General features: G+C 44.2%; 1 protein-coding gene across 2 annotated transcripts in view; it reads right to left on the bottom strand.

Moving 5' to 3' along the window:
* Window positions 1–16,273: 16,273 nt before the first annotated feature.
* The window catches only part of SLF1 (SMC5/6 complex localization factor 1), a 37,770-nt gene continuing 35,191 nt past the window's right edge, over window positions 16,274–18,852 (bottom strand). For both annotated transcript variants that reach the window (XM_074855626.1, XM_074855628.1), the window contains one exon: window positions 16,274–17,278. In XM_074855626.1, the coding sequence (XP_074711727.1) occupies window positions 16,797–17,278 (482 nt within the window). In that variant the 3' untranslated portion in view covers window positions 16,274–16,796. The remainder of the gene's footprint in view (window positions 17,279–18,852) is intronic.

Consider the following 18,852-nt stretch of genomic DNA (forward strand, 5'->3'; position numbering starts at 1 on the left):
GGGGGCAGCCACAGCTTCTCTGGGCAACCTGTGCCAGGGCCTCACCCCCCTCACAGGGAACAATTTCTGCCTCAGATCTCATCTAAATCTATCACTCAGTTTAAACCCATTCCCCCTCGTTCTATCCCTCCCCCCTGATGACGAGTCCCTCCCCCCTTTCCTGTAGCCCCTTTCAGTCCTGGGAGGCCGCTCTAAGGTCTCCCCGGAGCCTTCTCTTCTCCAGCTGAACCCCCCACCTCTCTCAGCCTGTCCTCACAGGGGGGTGCTCCAGCCCCCCGACCATCTTCGTGGCCTCCTCTGGCCCCACTCGAGCAGGTCCGTGTCCTTCTGCTGTTGGTGCCCCCAGAGCTGGACCCAGCACTGCAGAGGGGTCTCCCAGAGCGGAGCAGAGGGGGAGAATCCCCCCCTCGCCCTGCTGCCCACACTGCTCTGGGTGCAGCCCAGCACAGGGGTGGCTTTCTGGGCTGCCAGCGCACGTTGCTGGCTCACAGGCAGTTTTCCACCCCCCAACCCCCCCAAGTCCTTCTCCTGGGGGCTGCTCTCCAGCCACTCCTCGCCCAGCCTGGGTTTGTGCTGGGGATTGCCCTGACACATGGGCAGGACCTTGCTCTTGGCCTTGTTGAACTCCATGAGGTTTGCACGTCCCCCCTCTCCAGCCTGTCCAGGTCCCTCTGGATGGCCCATCCCTTCCCTCAGCGTGTCCCCGCACCACACAGCTCGGTGTCATCAAGACCCCATGGAAGATGTGAAAAAGTGTGGGTCAGATCATCAGATCAGGTCAGATACTTCTTGCTGCAAGAGGCTTTAGAAGTTTCCTGCTTCTTTGATAACATAGCAATCAATCAAGAGAAGTGTTGCTTCTCACAAACTAAGGATTTTAGATCTTAATTTAAAAAAAAAAATCCATAAGCTATCATTGTGCAAAAAAATGAAGTAAATCTTAAACTATCTGTTGTCCTTCCGGATAATCTCTTTTTTCTCTGTAAGAATTTAATGCTCAAATCGAGTCAGATTTAGCCATACTGTGAACAGGATAAATTTCCCATCAATGAATGATTGGAATGTCCAACTTAAATTTCTGAAAGTTTGAAATTGTGTTCTTTTACCAAAGGGGACAAAAAGAGTATAACCATGTTGTTTTCTCCTCATCAGCCTTAGTACTGGATTAAATTTAAATGTCAAAAACTTTTTTATGATTCAGGTTGCACAATATAGAAGCTTGAAACCCTTAGTTATGAGTCATACGGTAATAAATATTTTCCTATTTTAATATAATCAAAAGAAACTCAAAACTGCTTTTCTCACTCAACTTTTACTTAAATTACAGCAGGTGATTAAAGGAAAGCCTAAAACATTGATAATTTATATATCTTTTGATTAAAGAATGCTGATTAATATTTTCTGGAGTAGTTTAATAAGTCAGTATTGCCTGACCTGCTTTACCCTGACATGAAGACACATTCCTAAAAGTTTACTTTTTGCATAGTTGCACATGGCCTTTTTTTAGGTATGTCACAATAAAACCTTAAGTCTTTTAGGTGGGCAGCTGGTGAAGAGAGATCCCCAGTCAAAAGCAGCAAAGAAAAGTCAAACACATTGAATAACTATGCAAAATCGTGGTCAGATTTGTAGGGAGTGTTAAGCACTGAGCAGCTGCACGGAAGAGAACAAGAGCTGCGACTCAGGATCTTCCCATCTTTAATTAGTGCACAACCTTGTACCAGAACTTTAAAAAGAAAATATCAAATATCTTGTCGTATCATGCCATTCCTAGACATTACTGGAAGAAAGGAGGAAAGGGGTTTAACTTGTAGTGTTGTGAGTCTCACGCTGGGGGAACGCTTCCCAGCAGAACTTACTCAGGTGACACAGACCCGTTTTAATCAGGCCTGCTCTGAGCCTCTACCTCCATCTCACTGAAAAGTAACTGAAAAAAAGGATTGGTTTTTTGCTGAGCTGGGTGCTGGGAAGTCTCTTTTCTGGCGGTGTTTTCACCACATTATAGGACCGGCCATGAATCACTTGCAAAAATTTGCATCTCAGAAACCACCCTGCTTGGTGCACATCTATCCTTCAGTTATGACATAAAGGAAAATTTTTTGCTGCCTCCTGAACAAATATGGTAAGAAAAATGAAAAATATTTTCCTTCCCCGCAGGGTTGCTAGCCCTGGGACACATAACAAGCTCGACAAGCAGTTGTACTCGTATCGGGAGGAGCTGTTGCTCACGGGCACAAGATAATGGCTTGATCAGAAGAAATGGGCCTGGAGACTAAAGCAATTCCTTCCCTCAGCTACATTTCTATTCCTCGGGCTGAGGGTCCCTGAACACATCTGTTGGGGAAGGGGGAGGAGAAATGGGGAAGGGTCTGGATTGTTTAAATAGAAGGTTTACTCATAGATTGGTTAACTATCAAATACAGCTTCAGCTCCTGAAGGATTTGTTTTTAAAGACTGGGATTTATTTAAAGGACAAAAGTATTTCTGCACTATGTTGCTAGAATTAAACATCTTCTTAGAAGAAAGTTCAGTCACTGCAGTTCGCTGAGTCAGTGTACAATTTTGGGAAGACTGGGTCGCATTTTGGAAAAAATGATGGGGAAGAATTACAGTGGGTTATGAGGCTGGAACCAGCCTGTTTGCATTTCCCCTTCACGTATAGACACAACCTTTCCCCTGGCATCCTGACGGAGACCCACAGCTCAAAACCACAGTTACATCCACATTTCCAGGTACCGTCCCATCTCCTATCTCTTCCCAACTTCAGACACTGCTGATGACACCCCATGGAGTTGGTCCTACACTTGCCGCTGTGAAGAGTCGCTCTTCCCTTTTTTCGACCATGGCCTGCAGTCTCTAGCTGACCAAACTCAGGGCTACTGGACTGTATCTCTGCTCCTTCATTTCCTGGTCGCAGCTGATAATAGCAATTAAACCTTACCGGGAAATCTCACTGTTTGCCATGTCATGCTGTTCTGCTGCTTCTCTCTCTTAGTTTGTTCTTTTTTTTTTTTTTTTTTCTGGTAGGCTTCTTTTCCTCATCCACAATTTCTCTTTGGCTTATTCCTCTTCTTATAGACCTAACCCCATGGCAATATGGTCACAAAGCTTCAGCTGCCGGTTTTCTGCCAGCGCTTCAGCTTTTCCTTCCCTACATCCCAAACCTCTGAAGTTCAATCTTTGTTTGCTTTCTCATCACTCTGTTGACCAGAGTTGTTCCTGTCTCTCATCAGTGCTGCTTCTCTAGGGCCTGCAGTGACTCCCACCTCAACCACACTCCTCTTGGTACTCCATATCCAGGCTTTGTTAACTCCCCACTCCCTGGTTGTGACATATTTTGGAATTGTTCCCCATGAAAGTGCAGAAAAGAAGAATAATGGAAATGAAAATCTAAGTTTAAAGGAAGGAAATCTCTTCTGGAAGTCGTGTAACAGTTTCTGCAATATACGTGCATCTTGCTGTTGGTTCCTTGCTTCTGAAATATCTGAGCTTAGAGTTTTGCTCTGCTCCAGTTAGATTTGGACCTCTGTGTGACTTGCATCAAAACATAACGGGCATTTTATTGTGGGGAAAAAAAAAAAAAAAAAGCAATACCAAAGCAGAAAACCTGTAGTTTACAAAGGGGAGTTATGGTTAAAACTGGTAATTGCAGCAAGCATTGGTTGGTTGGGCTGGAGGAGGACTGCTCTAACGTATTATCCATCATGGAAAAGGGGTTTTCACTGTGCAGTTTGCAGTTCTTTGTGGAGTCCTATGATTCATAATTGCTATGAATTTTGCAGTTTGGCTTCCTTCTCTACAGGGTAATGTGGAGGCTGCACTTTGACCAGACAGTTTCAGAAAAAATAGTGGCATTTTAAAAAGACGCATTTTTGAAGTAGTTGACACCTACCCTTGATGTCAAAGCTGTCAAATGCCAGGAAGTTTAAAGCCAGGGTTTCTGTTTAACTCTGGGGTTAGGTTGTGATGAACCAAAGGGAGAGGTGCAGAGAGGATCCGGCGTCACGCAATGAGTTTGCACCCCCCTGTCAGTGGCAGGAAATTGTCCTCCCGTACGATGGAGGACACAGAGATTTGTGCACTTGACATGTGCCGACACTGCACGCGGCCGACAGACACCCAGACGAGACCATCAGGGTTGTAACAGGGGAGGCATGAGATGTGCTGTGACCTTTCTGTGAAGAGCTTCAGAGAGCATCTGCCCTGCTGCCCCGTCTCTAACGGGTGCATTAGTTCATCGCTTTTGTGAGCGCTAATTTAAACGACCAATTTACAATAGGAACATGGTAACGGTGCAAGGGAAGGAGGAGCTTTCATTTAATTTTGAGTTTTTTGGGTTTGCTACATCTTCACCTGAATGTTAAACCCTCTTTCTGCTTTCAATACGCATCTGAGGAAACGTGACAGAGCACTGCAGCTATTTGAGAAGTTCTGAGCTTTTCGAAGCACCATTTCCTACACTGATACTTGAGTTTATTTGCACAGATCCCCACAGAGTGCACATCCAGTGCTGACGCTGAACAGTGGCTGTTCCTGCATCACACCTCCGTACGACAAGGAAAGGCCACGCATCTCAAATTTTCTCACTGAGTAACATTCAGTGATGACAAACACATGAAAATTCTGATGTTATTTCCAAATACTGTGTTTTAAAAATAATTTATCAGTCCCTACATTCAGCCATGAAATGCAGTTGAAAGTTTGTCTTTTAATTTCAATTCTGTTCAGCCCACTACCAGAGTCAGAGGTTTAGCCATGGAATGAAGAAGTACATGCATCAACCACGTGTAGACTGCACAGAATAGACTCTGCTATTAAATGAGGAAATAAATTTTCAATCTTAACCCAGAATCAGTCTACTTAAGCCAGAGGATGCAGATAAACTTAAGAGGTGGACAAGGAGTAGTGTAAGGCCTGTGGCATGGTCCCACACAACATCCCTGTTGCTGAACTGGAGAGGTATGGGTTTGATGGATGCGCTATGTGATGGATGAGGAATTGTCTGGATGACCACGTCCAAAGAGTTGCAGTCAACAGCTCAATGTCCAAATGGAGATCAGTAACAAGTGGTGTCCTTCAGAGGTCCATCCTGGGACCAATATTATTTAATATCTTCATCAATGACATAGTGAGATTGAGTGCCCTCTCGGCAGATTTGTGGATGACACCGAGCTGTGTGGTGCAGGGACACACTGAGGGAAGGGATGTGCCATCCAGAGGGACCTGGACAGGCTGGAGAGGGGGGACGTGCAAACCTCATGGAGTTCAACAAGGCCAAGGGCAAGGTCCTGTCCATGGGTCGGGGCAATCCCCAGCACAAACCCAGGCTGGGCGAGGAGTGGCTGGAGAGCAGCCCCCAGGAGAAGGACTTGGGGGGGTTGGGGGGTGGAAAACTGCCTGTGAGCCAGCAACGTGCGCTGGCAGCCCAGAAAGCCACCCGTGTGCTGGGCTGCACCCAGAGCAGTGTGGGCAGCAGGGCGAGGGGGGGATTCTCCCCCTCTGCTCCGCTCTGGGAGACCCCCCTGCAGTGCTGGGTCCAGCTCTGGGGGCACCAACAGCAGAAGGACACGGACCTGCTCGAGCGGGGCCAGAGGAGGCCACGAAGATGCTCGGGGGGCTGGAGCACCCCCCTGTGAGGACAGGCTGAGAGAGTTGGGGGGTTCAGCTGGAGAAGAGAAGGCTCCGGGGAGACCTTAGAGCAGCCTCCCAGGACTGAAAGGGGCTACAGGAAAGGGGGGAGGGACTCGTCATCAGGGGGGAGGGATAGAACGAGGGGGAATGGGTTTAAACTGAGAGAGTGATAGATTTAGATGAGATCTGAGGCAGAAATTGTTCCCTGTGAGGGGGGTGAGGCCCTGGCACAGGTTGCCCAGAGAAGCTGTGGCTGCCCCCTCCCTGGAAGGGTTCAAGGCCAGGTTGGACAGGGCTTTGGGCAACCTGGGCTAGTGGAAGGTGGCCCTGCCTGGGGCAGGGGGGTTGGAACTAGATGGGCTTTAAGGTTCCTCCCAACCCAAACCAGTCTGTGATTGATGACTGATCTTGGCACAGCTGGCAGAGGCAGCCTGTTTCCTGGTTGGTACTTCACATAAAACCACGAATAACTTGCATTTAACAGGCAGATGCACAGTGAGTGGCATTGCAAGATTTCTGTAGAAAACATCTTTGAGAACAAACATCTTTTGACTGACAGAAGGAGGAGAAGAGGAGAAGTCTTAAAAACTTGCAAGGTTTAGGTTCAGAGCAGATCTGAGAGCATCCTACCACCCAACCCCACCACCAAAATATTAACATGAGGTCAGGCAGAAGAGCAGGTGACATCAAAGCTTCCATACTTTGCCGTTATCGAAGGAAACTTGGATGGGAAAGGCAGCATGGATGGGTGGCAGCTCTTCTAAAATGAAGACCATGGTTCCATATGGGCTGGTAAAATACCTTCAGTTTCTCATTAACTGTAAAAGTTTTTTGGGCTCATCTTCCCACATCAGAAAAAAGTCTGACTCTGCCAGCAGAGGCAGGAGGCAGCAGGTGAGAGGGGTGTTTGCTAAGGCCATGAACACTCCACCCAAGCTGACCTCTACCTTGCAGCCGTGATGGTGACAACCACAACTCGGGCAACATGAAGCCAACCCTGTGTGCAGCGCCTGAATGAAAGCACAGTGGGCATGGCACTTGTCTGAGATGGAAGAGAGACCTCAGTTTTACTTCCTGTTTAGTCTGAGTGGACTCAAACCCACGCTGCATATTTCCTCAGAGGATGATGCCATAGACATGAGGCTATTCAGATGGGGGCGTGAGGGGACCTAATTACAATTAATTGAGTATTGATCGTCTTGCAGCTGCAGCTTGGTGCAGAAGAGGATCCAGGACAGGCTGTACAAGACACAACGGAGTCAGGAGATGACCTGTAGCCTCAAGGGTGATGCTTCCAGTGGGTAACAGAAAAACTGGTAAATATTTATGCAATTTTCATGTAGATATGCAGAAACAAGAGGGTTTATGTGCTCCCCCGTGGAAGAAAATAAACAGATGTCTCCTACCCTTGAGAAGATGCTCTGGCCTGTAGATGTTTCTGGGGCAGGATACAGTTTTGAAAGATAAGCATAATCCTTGTTCTGCTTTGTAGGGACCTCCCGCCCCCTGTGTCGCTCCACAGAAGCCTAGAGGGGACCTGAAATTTTTGCCTTGGATCTGGCACTTGTTAGCAACTCGATGCGTTCTTAATCTGTTATTTACAGGCCTTTAATTCAGGATGCTGCACGGGGTAAGAAAAACAAAATTTGTGATTAAATCTATGAAGGGGAAATATTTGAAATGTCAGCCTGCTTGCCTATTTGTAGTCTGTCATGTGAAGCAGGAGTTTTCCTATCACAGAATCATCAAGGTTGGAAAAGACCCTGAAGATCATCCCCTTGGGCAGCCCACAACAGCCCCCCCCAGTCGACTGTTGTTGCAGAGATGGTGAGTGGTCACTGCAGGCAAACGAGGCACCACCACGTCAAAGATTTTTGTCTTAAACTTGTGGCACAATACGTATTTGAAAGGATTTTTTTCTGGATTTGTGGGAAAACCAAACCAAAACCAAACAACCCCCCACCAGGACTTTAGTTTAGTCACGGCAGTGAAGTCCCTATAAATATAGCTATGCTAGAGCCTTTGATAACTGTACGCATAATTTAATCTTATCATTTCCCTCCGTGCTTTTTTGTGTGGAGTTTGCAAAGGCCCATTGGGGAACAGGTAATTCTTCGTGTTCTGTGAACACTCCTGAAATCAGAAGAGCTTGATATAGAGAAGATACGTTATCATCAGTCCACATGGTATCCATATGAAGTTCAGTCTTCAGTAGTTCAAGAGCCGTTACAGATAACACGTCCCCCGCACACGGAGGGTGTGCTTTGAACTGGTGAAAGTGGTGACTGGTTGACCACCTCAAACTGCCAGATCGTATTTGTTCTCACAGCGGGCATGCACGTATATATTGGGGTAGATAGCATAACGTAATTAAAGAAAATCGGAGTTGGAGCATTATTGAGAAGTAGAAAATGTCAAATTTTACGAATATATGGGTAAGGCAAACAAGCTGAACTATGGACACTGCAATTCCATGATTTTGTAATCAGATCTCTTCGGATTAGTTCAATTTTTAATTTTTTTCTTTTACTTAGCTTTGCCTTCCCTAAATTTTCCAAAGCACCGTTGGTTACAGATGAGCTGGTGCATAGGTAGTTACTTATCTTGGCAAAACAACTACTACTTTTAAATACAAGAGCAAGGTGATTTAGGTGCACTGGTAGTTAAACAGGAGTGAGATCTGCTTTACATGACTCTCCTGAAAAACAGTGACATTTACCAAATGTATATACGCTCATTTAGGTAAGACAAGAATTAGATTAATTAGACTTCAGCTGTGTGCAAGTGACAAGCCACAATAGGTAAACTTCCCTGTGTCAGCACTCTTTAACAATTTGTATAAGCTGACTGTTCACTCTTCCACTGTTTTATTTTCACTTCTCCTACATTCAAGATTAATGACAATTTTCCAGCATCAATAAGATAGCTCTCCTGAAAGATTAATGAAACTTGCGTTGAAAGAACCCTGAAGCTGGATCTCAATTTCTTAACAGGACCTGAGTGCAGTATTTTTGCACTGCTCTTTCTTCTTCCTTTCCTTCCTTCCCTCTCCAGCCAGCAGTCTCTTTGAATGTGTGCTGTAAGAGTAATTTCTGATGTTGTTAAAAACCAACAAAATAGTCTAATTTTCCTTTTTTTTAATGTATATTGTCATCAGCTTCAGGTGGATAGACGTATTGTTTCTTAATATTTCTAATTATTTTTGGAGCAATTTAATCATGGTCGCCAAACACCTGGTTCACAGATGCCTGTGTAGATAGTGTTACCAGAGCTCTGCACCTTTACTGTTTCAGCTCTTCTTCACAGTGTTCCCTGCCTGCCTGCAAGACAAAGTCTGCTAAATAGTCCTCAGCTCATCCTTTTTTTTTTTTTTTTTAAAAAAGGCATTTTACACCTACTCAACTGCCTAAAATATGCTGCTGTAATAGTATCTACTGATATCCTGATTTAAAGCAAACTTCTTAGACAAACAGAATCCATTTTATTTTTTTCACAGAGATTACAAGTTTGGTTGGTAAATTAGGTGTATGTTCACTATTTTTATCTGAATATGAGAGCAGAGATTAATATTTTGCAAAGTGTAATTTTTAGAGCTGTTTTACCAAAGAAGCATCGTTTCATATCCTGGTAAATATGATGATAAATTTATGAACTTGTAAGGATGTTTGTATGTCAGAGTTTGATGATTGTAATTATTTAATGTGCATTTAACAGATTAAAAAAGGAGTTATCAGACAGATTTTAAACAGTATGCATTTGGGAATAATCACTGAGATTGAAATGTTTCTCGTGGTGTTCCTCTGGGACTGGCACTCAGACCGGCATGCTTCACCAGCAGAGTAAATATACAGACAATCGTATTTACATTTGCACGTGGCACAGGAGGTGGTGAAATGACCACTCACACAGATTGGTCTGACTCAGTCACTAAATTGGAGCCCTGTTAAGAAGAGAAGTGTCTTAATGCAGCCAGTGCGAGTCAAATGTAAGACCACATGATGAAGGCCGGACTTACCTGGCAATAAATAGGAGATGGATTTCTCTAATTTTCTGGGCACTCTTGACCCCATGGCGTGGTGCTAAGGCAAAGAGGCTCAGTGTGGCCCTTGAATGTGTAGGCAAAGGGGCAGTCTGCCACGGAATCGTGGAATCATTTAGGTTGGAAGGGACCATTAAGAGTCCAACCATTAACTCAACACCACTAAACCCTGTCCTTAAGCACCACGTCTACATGTTTTTTAAACACCCCCAGGGCTGGTGACTCCACCGCTCCCCTGGGCAGCCTGTTCCAGAGCTTGACAACCCTTTTGGTGAAGACATTTTTCCTAATATCCCATCTAAACCTCCCCTGGGGCAACTTGAGGCTGTTTCCTCTCATCCTGTCACTTGTTCCTTGGCTCAAGAGACTCACCTCCAGCTCTCTGCACCCTCCTTTCAGGGAGTTGGAGAGGGCCAGGAGGTCTCCCCTCAGCCTCCTCTTCTCCACACTAAACCCCCCCAGTTCCCTCAGCCGCTCCCCATCAGACCTGTGCTCCAGACCCTGCACCAGCTCCGTTGCCCTTCTCTGGACACGCTCCAGCACCTCAATGTCTGTCCTGGAGGGAGGGGCCCAAAACTGAACCCGGTATTCGAGGTGCGGCCTCACCAGTGCCGAGAGTGGGGGGACGAGGCAGGGTTTGATACTAACGCTGCGCAGAGCATGTGTGACGCTGCCCTTCTGCAATGCAGCAACGTGGCATCAGTCAGGATTGTAAATGGTGCAGGAAAGAGCTTCAGGACTGCTTAGGTAGTTTAAAGGGAGCTCAGGCCCTGAGGTTTGAAACTCCTCTCTGGTATAACAGTAAATGGTTATTGAAGCCATAAGAATATTTAAGTTTTATAGGCCAACCTTTGCTCCTAAACAAAAATAAAACAGATCAACAGCAAAACTCCCGAGCCCAGACTCCTAGCAGACTGGCAGGAGGGATTTGTTTCCCAACGAGTGCGACCATTTCGACACTCTGCAAAACATCTTACAAATACCACCAAGACTTTTTCACGTGAACTGGTGTTTCATACGGCAGTAGTGTGAAAAAAAGAATACGTGTCAGAGAAAATATACCAGTGAAATTTGGCTTAATGCAACTTTTGGGGAACTTTTGAAGCTTGACCAGCATCTTTGCATTCCTGACGGTGTATCCTGGTGTGCTCCACCTTCTATTTTGCTGCTACCTGCTATCGTGCTGCTGACCAGCTGAAGGTGAAGGACAGCAAAGAACATTTTAAAGGCCCTGGAGAAATAGGATTGACTGAAGATGAAGATGTACCTTCGTGCCTGCAAAGCATGTCGGCATGTGAACCGTGGGCACAGAGAGAAAAAGGGGGGGTGGGGGGTGGTTCCCTGATTTTGTTTATTCTTTCAACTAAGCCAGTAAGTGGGAAATACCACACATACCAAGAGGAATTTTAAAAAGCAGGCAGTTTAATCACTTAATAGATCTCGCTTTATTGCAATCATGGTTTAACAGGAGAGTTTTGCCATTCTGAAGGAGAACAGGTACCATCTAATAAATTAGGTGAAGCACATTAATTTTATGTTAAATACAACTGAGATATACTTAAGATTTCTTTAAGGATATAGAGTTTGCAAACTTGAGTATATATAAAACTGAATATGTATAAAACTGAACTCTGTTAGGAGCATAACTGGGAAATAACAGGAAAATTTTCCGTATCTGATCCTTAAACTGAGAACATTAGAGAGAACAAAATTGTGTCACCATATAATTAAAGACTGACAATGCACACAGACAATATTTAAGTTGGGGCTACATGTGGAATATTAATTCAGACATTTGCTAACTTTTGAATGCTTCATTTTGCAACGTTAATAATGTTCATTTAGCATATGTTATCTACGTTTCTTTACAGTATCTTGGAAGGATGTACTTGAAATTAGTTTAAATAGGTAAGTAGGACTTATAGTGCTTTTTTTCCTGTCTAAATGACATAATAGAAAATAATTGTGGGGATGTCTTGGATATATAAACAGAATCACTGTCTTTATTAGACCAAAATAACTCTTTTCCTGCTTTCATTTCAGTCACTAATGTATTATATTAAGAGAGATATGAATATTCCAAAGCATTTGCTTTTCCAGATCCACCGCAATTCTTTTTCCTGTGATTCTCCAAGTCCCAATTATTTCAAATTCCCACTTACGATCAAATTTATGACTAAAAAAAATTGCCAACTTAAATGTGTGGTTTGCATTCTTTATAAAGTATGTGCGTAGCATTTCTTTCATCACGTCCTGCAACAGGGAATACTGATGTTTGTTAGTCCATTTCATATATGACAAAGGTTTTTTCGGTGTTGCTTTCTTACTAGAGAAAAATAAAAACTGCACAAACAGAAGCAAATCCAATAGGTGCTGACCCTTCATTCTACTCGAGCGGACTGCTCTGCATGCATGTGTAAAAATAATAATCAGTCATTAATAAACACTGAACATTTGTAATGAGGGTCTGGTTCCACGACCAACTCAGTCTGAGCGTCTTCAGTGGATTGCTGTGAGATCATCTATCTCAGCTGCAGAAAGGCTAAATGGAAGTTTTAATGTGCTACAAGCCAGCTGCATCAGTGTAACTTATTCCCTCTAGTCAAGCAACATCAATTTCAGAAGCAGCTATTACCCACACCCTTTCTTTTAGGGTTCTTTTTTTTAATATTATAAATTGCTACTGCAGAAGAATTGGAATTGGAAACGTTGCTAATTAGTACCTTCCTTCTGAAGGCTAAGATATTAAATTGCTCCTGATCTATTACTAAATTTGTTAGAAAAAAAATCAGGTATCCTCATTTTAAAGCAGCGCTCTCTTCCCTTCCTGTGGCAGGTGTGTGTGTCTCCCCCCCCCAGTGAAAATCAGGCTTCTTGGCTGCTAAAGTGTAGCTGCTCCTGATGGCCTTTGCTCTCGGGGCCTCGTGCAGTTGGGGCCTTTGCCCAATGGGAGCCACTACTGAGCACAGGTCAGATTGGGCCTGGGTATAAATGGAGTCCCCTGGGGGAGCTATTCTGAGCTTGTCCCCTATAGCATCATGCTGTGGTTGAGGACTCTCCCCTTGGGTTGGGACATCGCCCAAGGAAACTCCTCGAGGTGACTTGGGTTGGGACACTGCTCTGAGAGCTCCTGGAGGTTGAGAGCCCTCATTGTCAGGTGAGTGAGAGAGCATTTTGTGTTGTCCTTAAACCCTGGGGAGTGGGGCTTTGTTCTGCCTTTTGGGTTGCCATTAAACCCTAGGAAGTTGTTCTGTTCTCCTCTCACAGACATTTGAACCTGTAATTTGTGGAGGGCTAGTTAATTGTGTTGACAATAAATTTTTAATTTTTGGTGGTTGTTTATCTGAGAACCTCTGTAACAAATTGGTGTAGTTGGCAGGATGTCGATAGAGGAGTTATTACAGAAGTCTGGTTGCGTCCCTTCTCCCCCAAATGTACAGTGGGCGAAGGAGAAGTGGTTTGATCCGGTAGAAGTTGTGAGAAAGTTGGAACAAAGCCGGGGAAGTTGGTGGAGTGGTGGAAGTGAAGGAGAAATGTGTGCATTTTAGGTGCCTGCTTCATTCAGGCGCAGGATTATTTTGTAGAAGTGGAGAAAGAGAACTTAGAGGAGTGGTTGGAAACGGATTGTTTGAAGACATTTGTTAGGCTGCCCAGGGAGGGGGTGGAGTCACCATCCCTGCGTGTGTTTAGGGGTCGTTTGGATGAGCTGTTGGGGGATGTGGTGTAGGGGAGAACTTTGTAGAGTAGGCCTGAGGGTTGGGCTCGATGATCCCAAGGGGCTTTTCCAACCTGAATGATTCTGTGATTCTGTGACAGAATTGTTACAAGAAAGAGAGAGAAGGTGGCTATTAGAAAAAATTGAAATTATGTTGGATCCCAGCCCCCTTAGAGCTCTTATTAGAGGGCTCCTGGGTGCCTTAAAGATCCATGTCCAGTCCCTCAGAGAAAGGGTGCAAAGAGCTATTGAATGCGACCAGCGAAAAAAAAACCCCCCCTCGTGTGCAGGTGTTACTGTGGGCAAAAGTGTGAGAGATGGGCTGGAGTGACCTGAGGGTGGGGGGTGAAGATGGAAGCGGGAGGGTTTGGCCAGTCAGTCAGAAACTGCCTGCTGAGCAGCCTCCTGGAGGAGAGTTTAAACTGCCCCGGGATAAGTGAAGTTGGTTTGATGATTTGGGCAGGAGTGCTCTTTGGCGGAAGGCGTGGGCACTGGGGGTACCCCGGGCAATATCACATGGGCAATCTACTGGTAACATCTCGACGTTGGTGCAGTTGCTGAAGGGCAGAACTAGAGGACAAAGGAAAAATATTTGGGTTTGATGTTTTGGCAGGGAAACAGTGGTGTTTACCAGATGGCAGAGTGCGGAGTTTTGGAGTTAGGGGGACAGAAGTTCCCTGTGTGTCTCAGTATCCATTGCCAACTGCTGCCAAACAGGGTATTTTTGAGGTGATTGATGATATTGAAAAAAGATTATAAATCCTAGCATTCCCCTTACAATTATGTGGTGTGGCCAGTCCACAAACCACACAAAAGGTGGCAATTAACCTCGATGATGGGCGGCTGAATGCCCATCGCAGCCCTTTGTCAGCTGTGGGGCCTGGTGCGGCCCTGCAGGACCGGCCTGTGAGCTCCAGGACGGGCTCTTGGTGGTTCCTGTGCAGGAAGCAAACAGAGATGACTTTGCTCCCCCGGGGGAAGCTGCCATTTCCATTTGCACCTCTTGTCCAGGATAGCGGCACTCGCGGACAGGTGCTTGCCGTGCACTGGCTCAAAAGCTCGCTAAAACCACGCCCGGAGAAGGGGTTAAGAGCTGTAGAATCCCCCCTCCTGTGGGAGTCAGGCAGCGAGGAAGCGCTGTGTGCAATTAGATCATTCTTGCCACCCATGGCAGATAGAGAAGGAAACACCCAAATCAGTTTAATCAGGTAACAGGAGCCACTGTACTGCCGGGGTGGTCCAGGAGTGGGCACACAAGGAATACAGGGGGTTTGCACACCCCATCCTATCCTCAGGCTAATGGGAAGCCTTAGGGAAAGGTGGAAAAACTCACCGTATTAGTGCCCAATGGATAATTACTGATTTTTAACTTGATGTGTGGGCTCTGATCCCAGGCCTAGTTCTGCTTTTTGTTAGGATCTTCGAAGACCAGATGACTTTGGCATCCTGATTGGCCATGGGGATGGTGATTCCTACAGACAATCCAGACTTGGATGAATCTTGTGAAATGGGCAGCACTCGGAAGAATGTGATTGAACTTGGTGCTCTTGTGTTAATGTCACTTTAGTTCAAAAAATGAAGAAAGTGGCAAGAGACTTGAGACAATTGTTGCTGTATTAAGTATTAATTAGTTAATTGGACATGTTTGAATCTTCCTTGTTAGAATGGTTAATCAGCTTTCTTCAATTTTGATTGTAATACATTACATGGTTAGGTATCTTTAAGATTTGATTGTATAACAATCTAAGAATGACAACCCACAACGAGTATGGAGACTCACCAGGACCGCACTCCCTTTTAACCTTGGAGGCAAGAGGTGACTGCACGACCATTTCAAGGAAACCAGCCGAATCATGGCTGTAGTCACAGGGTGGAAGGGGAAGGGATAAACTTCCCTTAGAAGTGTCTCTCACATTCCCAGACCCAAGCCTGGAATGAATTTGGTGCTGGACCTCTACAAAGGCGCAAGGCAGGAAGCGTAGTTGTCGCTGTGTAAGTGCACAACAAGGGCTCTCCAAAACGCCTGAGTAACAATTCTGCATCCCCGACCCCACGCAGCACAACAATGTAGTTTGGCTGCCTCACGAGCCCCGATACCTTTAAAGAACAGCCCGGGATTTTCTCTTTTTCTTAATTAATTAAAAGGACCATCTGATAGAATATATAGCACACAATTCTAAATTAGGTTAGAGGATTAGTTTAGAGGATTTATCATGTGTAGTTTGCATGTATTCACAGAATGGAGAACAAAATTCTCACATTAAATGGGGTGTAATTTTTAAGGAGATCCATACTTAGTGTCAGAATCTGATGCCCAGTACATACTTAAACTGTCTTGTCTAATCCTTTGTGAATTCCCCTGCCAACATAACTAGATTTGTGCCACCGCTTCCACCCACATCTTTAGTTGAGGGACTCCCAGGAGTGTTACCAGATCATTTTACACACCACCGGCATAACGGATTTATCAAACCACCGCAAGCCAACACGAGTCAGAGCAGAGCCAAGGACACTGTAAGGGGTGGATTTGGCCCTTCGCAGCAGCATCCCTGTCCCGGGAATCGTCTGAAGCTCCAGTCAGTGGCACGCACTGGAGCTCTGCAAACCACCCGTGTATCTGGGCCGGTCTCCTCGAGGCGGGCACTGCACACGCAGACGTGACCACGAGCACCGCGGTGCTGAGGCGGGAGAAGAAGGTTTTTCACGTGCCTTTGTGTGACCGTTGCTATCAAACTAACAAAGACGTGGGACATGCTGGTAGACTGATTCTGTAAATATAGTCTGTAATCTATCTATATTCTGGTTTGAGTTTTACAAAATGTAATTAATTTACACAATATAATTTTAATTTTTACAGGACAAGGATAAATAAGAAAAATTAGAAAGAATTTGCTTTTCCGTATGTTTTTGTTTAATGACAGATATTTATACTATCAGCTTTATGAAAGGATATTTACATATGTGGGCATAAGCCCTTCTCTAGGAAAAACTGCTTGCTGTACTGTTTTACTTTTGGGTCACTACCTCTGGAAACCAGAAAGAGAACTATGGTGTCAAACAGGTAGCAAAGATTTCAGAAAACACAGAAAACACAGAAAACACAAAGTTTAACTTAGTGTAGATGACACAGCACCCTCCTGAGGTGGTCAGAGGCTTCCAGATCTGTCAGACATCTAGAAGGCATTGGTATTGGAAAAATTTTAGCTAAAAAATGCACAGAATCAATGTATCTGACTTCAGGTTCTAGTAGAGGGAAGTATCAACAACATGGCAGATATTAACATGAGGGCTTGTGTAGGGCTGTGAAATTTGTACTCTTTGGTCACTGGAAAAAAAGTTATCCCAATACCGAGGGTTAACAGTCAAGATTCAAACAATGCAGCTTGTTTGGAAGGTAACTGTGACAAAGATTTAAGTAAAGAGCTGATATGCCTCTACCATAGTTTTCAGAGTTGCTAATAAAGCCTTCATCTGTTCTCCAGGGAAAAAACCTATGTTTGCAGATATTTCTGGAAGAAACTGTGGTAGCTTTTGAAAAGTTTCAAGCTCTCTAAAATATGTACCTACTAACCAATCTGCAGAAAATGCATTTTTCATCTTACAGTTATCACGTGCCATTACTGAAAGTACATTTGAACAAGCTACTTCTCTGAGAGTTAAAGTAAAGGGTGAAGACAGATTGTAAACTGAACAAAAATTCAGCAGCATCTTATTAAATAAAATCAACCACAGTTCTCCCTGCTGACGGCAAAAATCTTCTCTGCGTTCACAGAAGCTTTCAATGCTCTCTTCCAGATGAACAATGTTCAAAAGTTCTTGCTTTACTGGTACAGACTCAACATAATCCAGTGGCGATTTTCCATGGGAGTCCCTCTGCTGTAGAAGGACTGGTCCTGCAGGGAAAATATAAACATTAATAATAACAGCACATTAAATTTGGCAGCCAAACAAGATTTTGGTTTGTTTTTTGCCAGAAGCTAGATGTCTGTTTAAGTTCCTTTTTGTACTAAGTTATGTTGATGTAACTGACGAGTTACACATTTGCAGTGCAATCTAGAACATGCAGACAGACCCTTTATAAGTTCCTTTATGATACTGTCTTAATTTTCTTCCCAGTTTTCCTAGGTTGAAAGCCAATTATTATATAGACATGGGAAAGTAATTCAAATATTGCCTATCCTAAAATTTCAAGTGACAATACAAAGAGTATGTAAAAATGTAATGTTATTACTGCTGTAAAATTCTACTATGTATTTTATAGACCAGGTTCTTTACCAACACTGACTCCAGATTAAAGGCACGTTACTACGATGGTCTTTATTTTACTTTTCTGGATGGTGTGTCAAACCTGGTCCCAGGCTATGTGGCAAGGTGAACTACTGAGGCAGGAATCCTAGTCTCCCCCAACAGCTGAGTTTCAAAATTTGATCTTAACAGGCTTCTGAAACGCAAAAAGTAACTAATAAATAGGTTTAAAGTAAGTAAATGGGACACGTTTTACCGGTTCAGATGATACTACATTCTCTTGGTATTTCCCATTTATTAGTACAATGGAGCTATTAATATTTAAACAGTTTACAGGCACCTTGATAAGTTTAAGAACTGCCACAACAGTAAGAAAAAATGAAGGCAGTTAACACACTGCAGGTGGTGTTTTGAATGCATCAGGAATCTTCTTACGTAAATTTGGGTTAGAATGCTGAAGTAATGATGCCATTTTAACTTGAATACATTTTCAGAGATATATTTTAATTACAAAAGGTAATTCACCACATTACATATCCATACTAGAGGTTTTCACTTTGCTGTGATTAAAGCTGTATTGCTTTACTCCATCACTGATTATGCAATATAATTAAATTTTGCAAGCTGAAGGTTTTCTAGAGAAAGAAAAGTGAAAAAAGTTTTTGCAGAGATGTGTTGGAAATTATTGAGCTGAGTAAATCCACACTGAATGGGTAACATGCTTTCTACCACAGTCTTGTCAGCTGTTTGACAGGCCAAAACCCACAGTGTGACAAAGGCAAAGATAAGGGTACGCGCAGCCTTATAGTTGCCAGAAAACCTTGATGAATGCAAGTGCAAGTAGAGCTCTTCCCCTAGGACAAGAGGATCATCCACTACCTATTCTTCACAATAGCCCAGGAAAAATGCACATCTGTCAGCGCGATGCCATTTCCAATTGAGGAGCTGGGCTTACTACGATATTGGCTATTGCATCACTTAGACCGATTGAACTGAGCCCAGGTATTGGCTTGGCATGTCAGATACACGGCTCGGGAGATATATAAAACACCTGGGAGCCTCAGAACCGAAGCTCAGCAAACACTGAGGTAGGACTGCAGAGAAACGTATTGATTGCGAGCCGGTGCCTGCACAACAGGCACAGAAATAGCCTTTAGGGGGCAGGAGAAGACTGTAAATACAGAGGGTCCTATGCCAAGAATGAAATAAAATTTTGTTTCTC

Source organism: Strix uralensis, chromosome Z (genome assembly GCF_047716275.1).
Source record: "Strix uralensis isolate ZFMK-TIS-50842 chromosome Z, bStrUra1, whole genome shotgun sequence".
Classification (NCBI taxonomy): Eukaryota; Metazoa; Chordata; class Aves; order Strigiformes; family Strigidae; genus Strix; species Strix uralensis.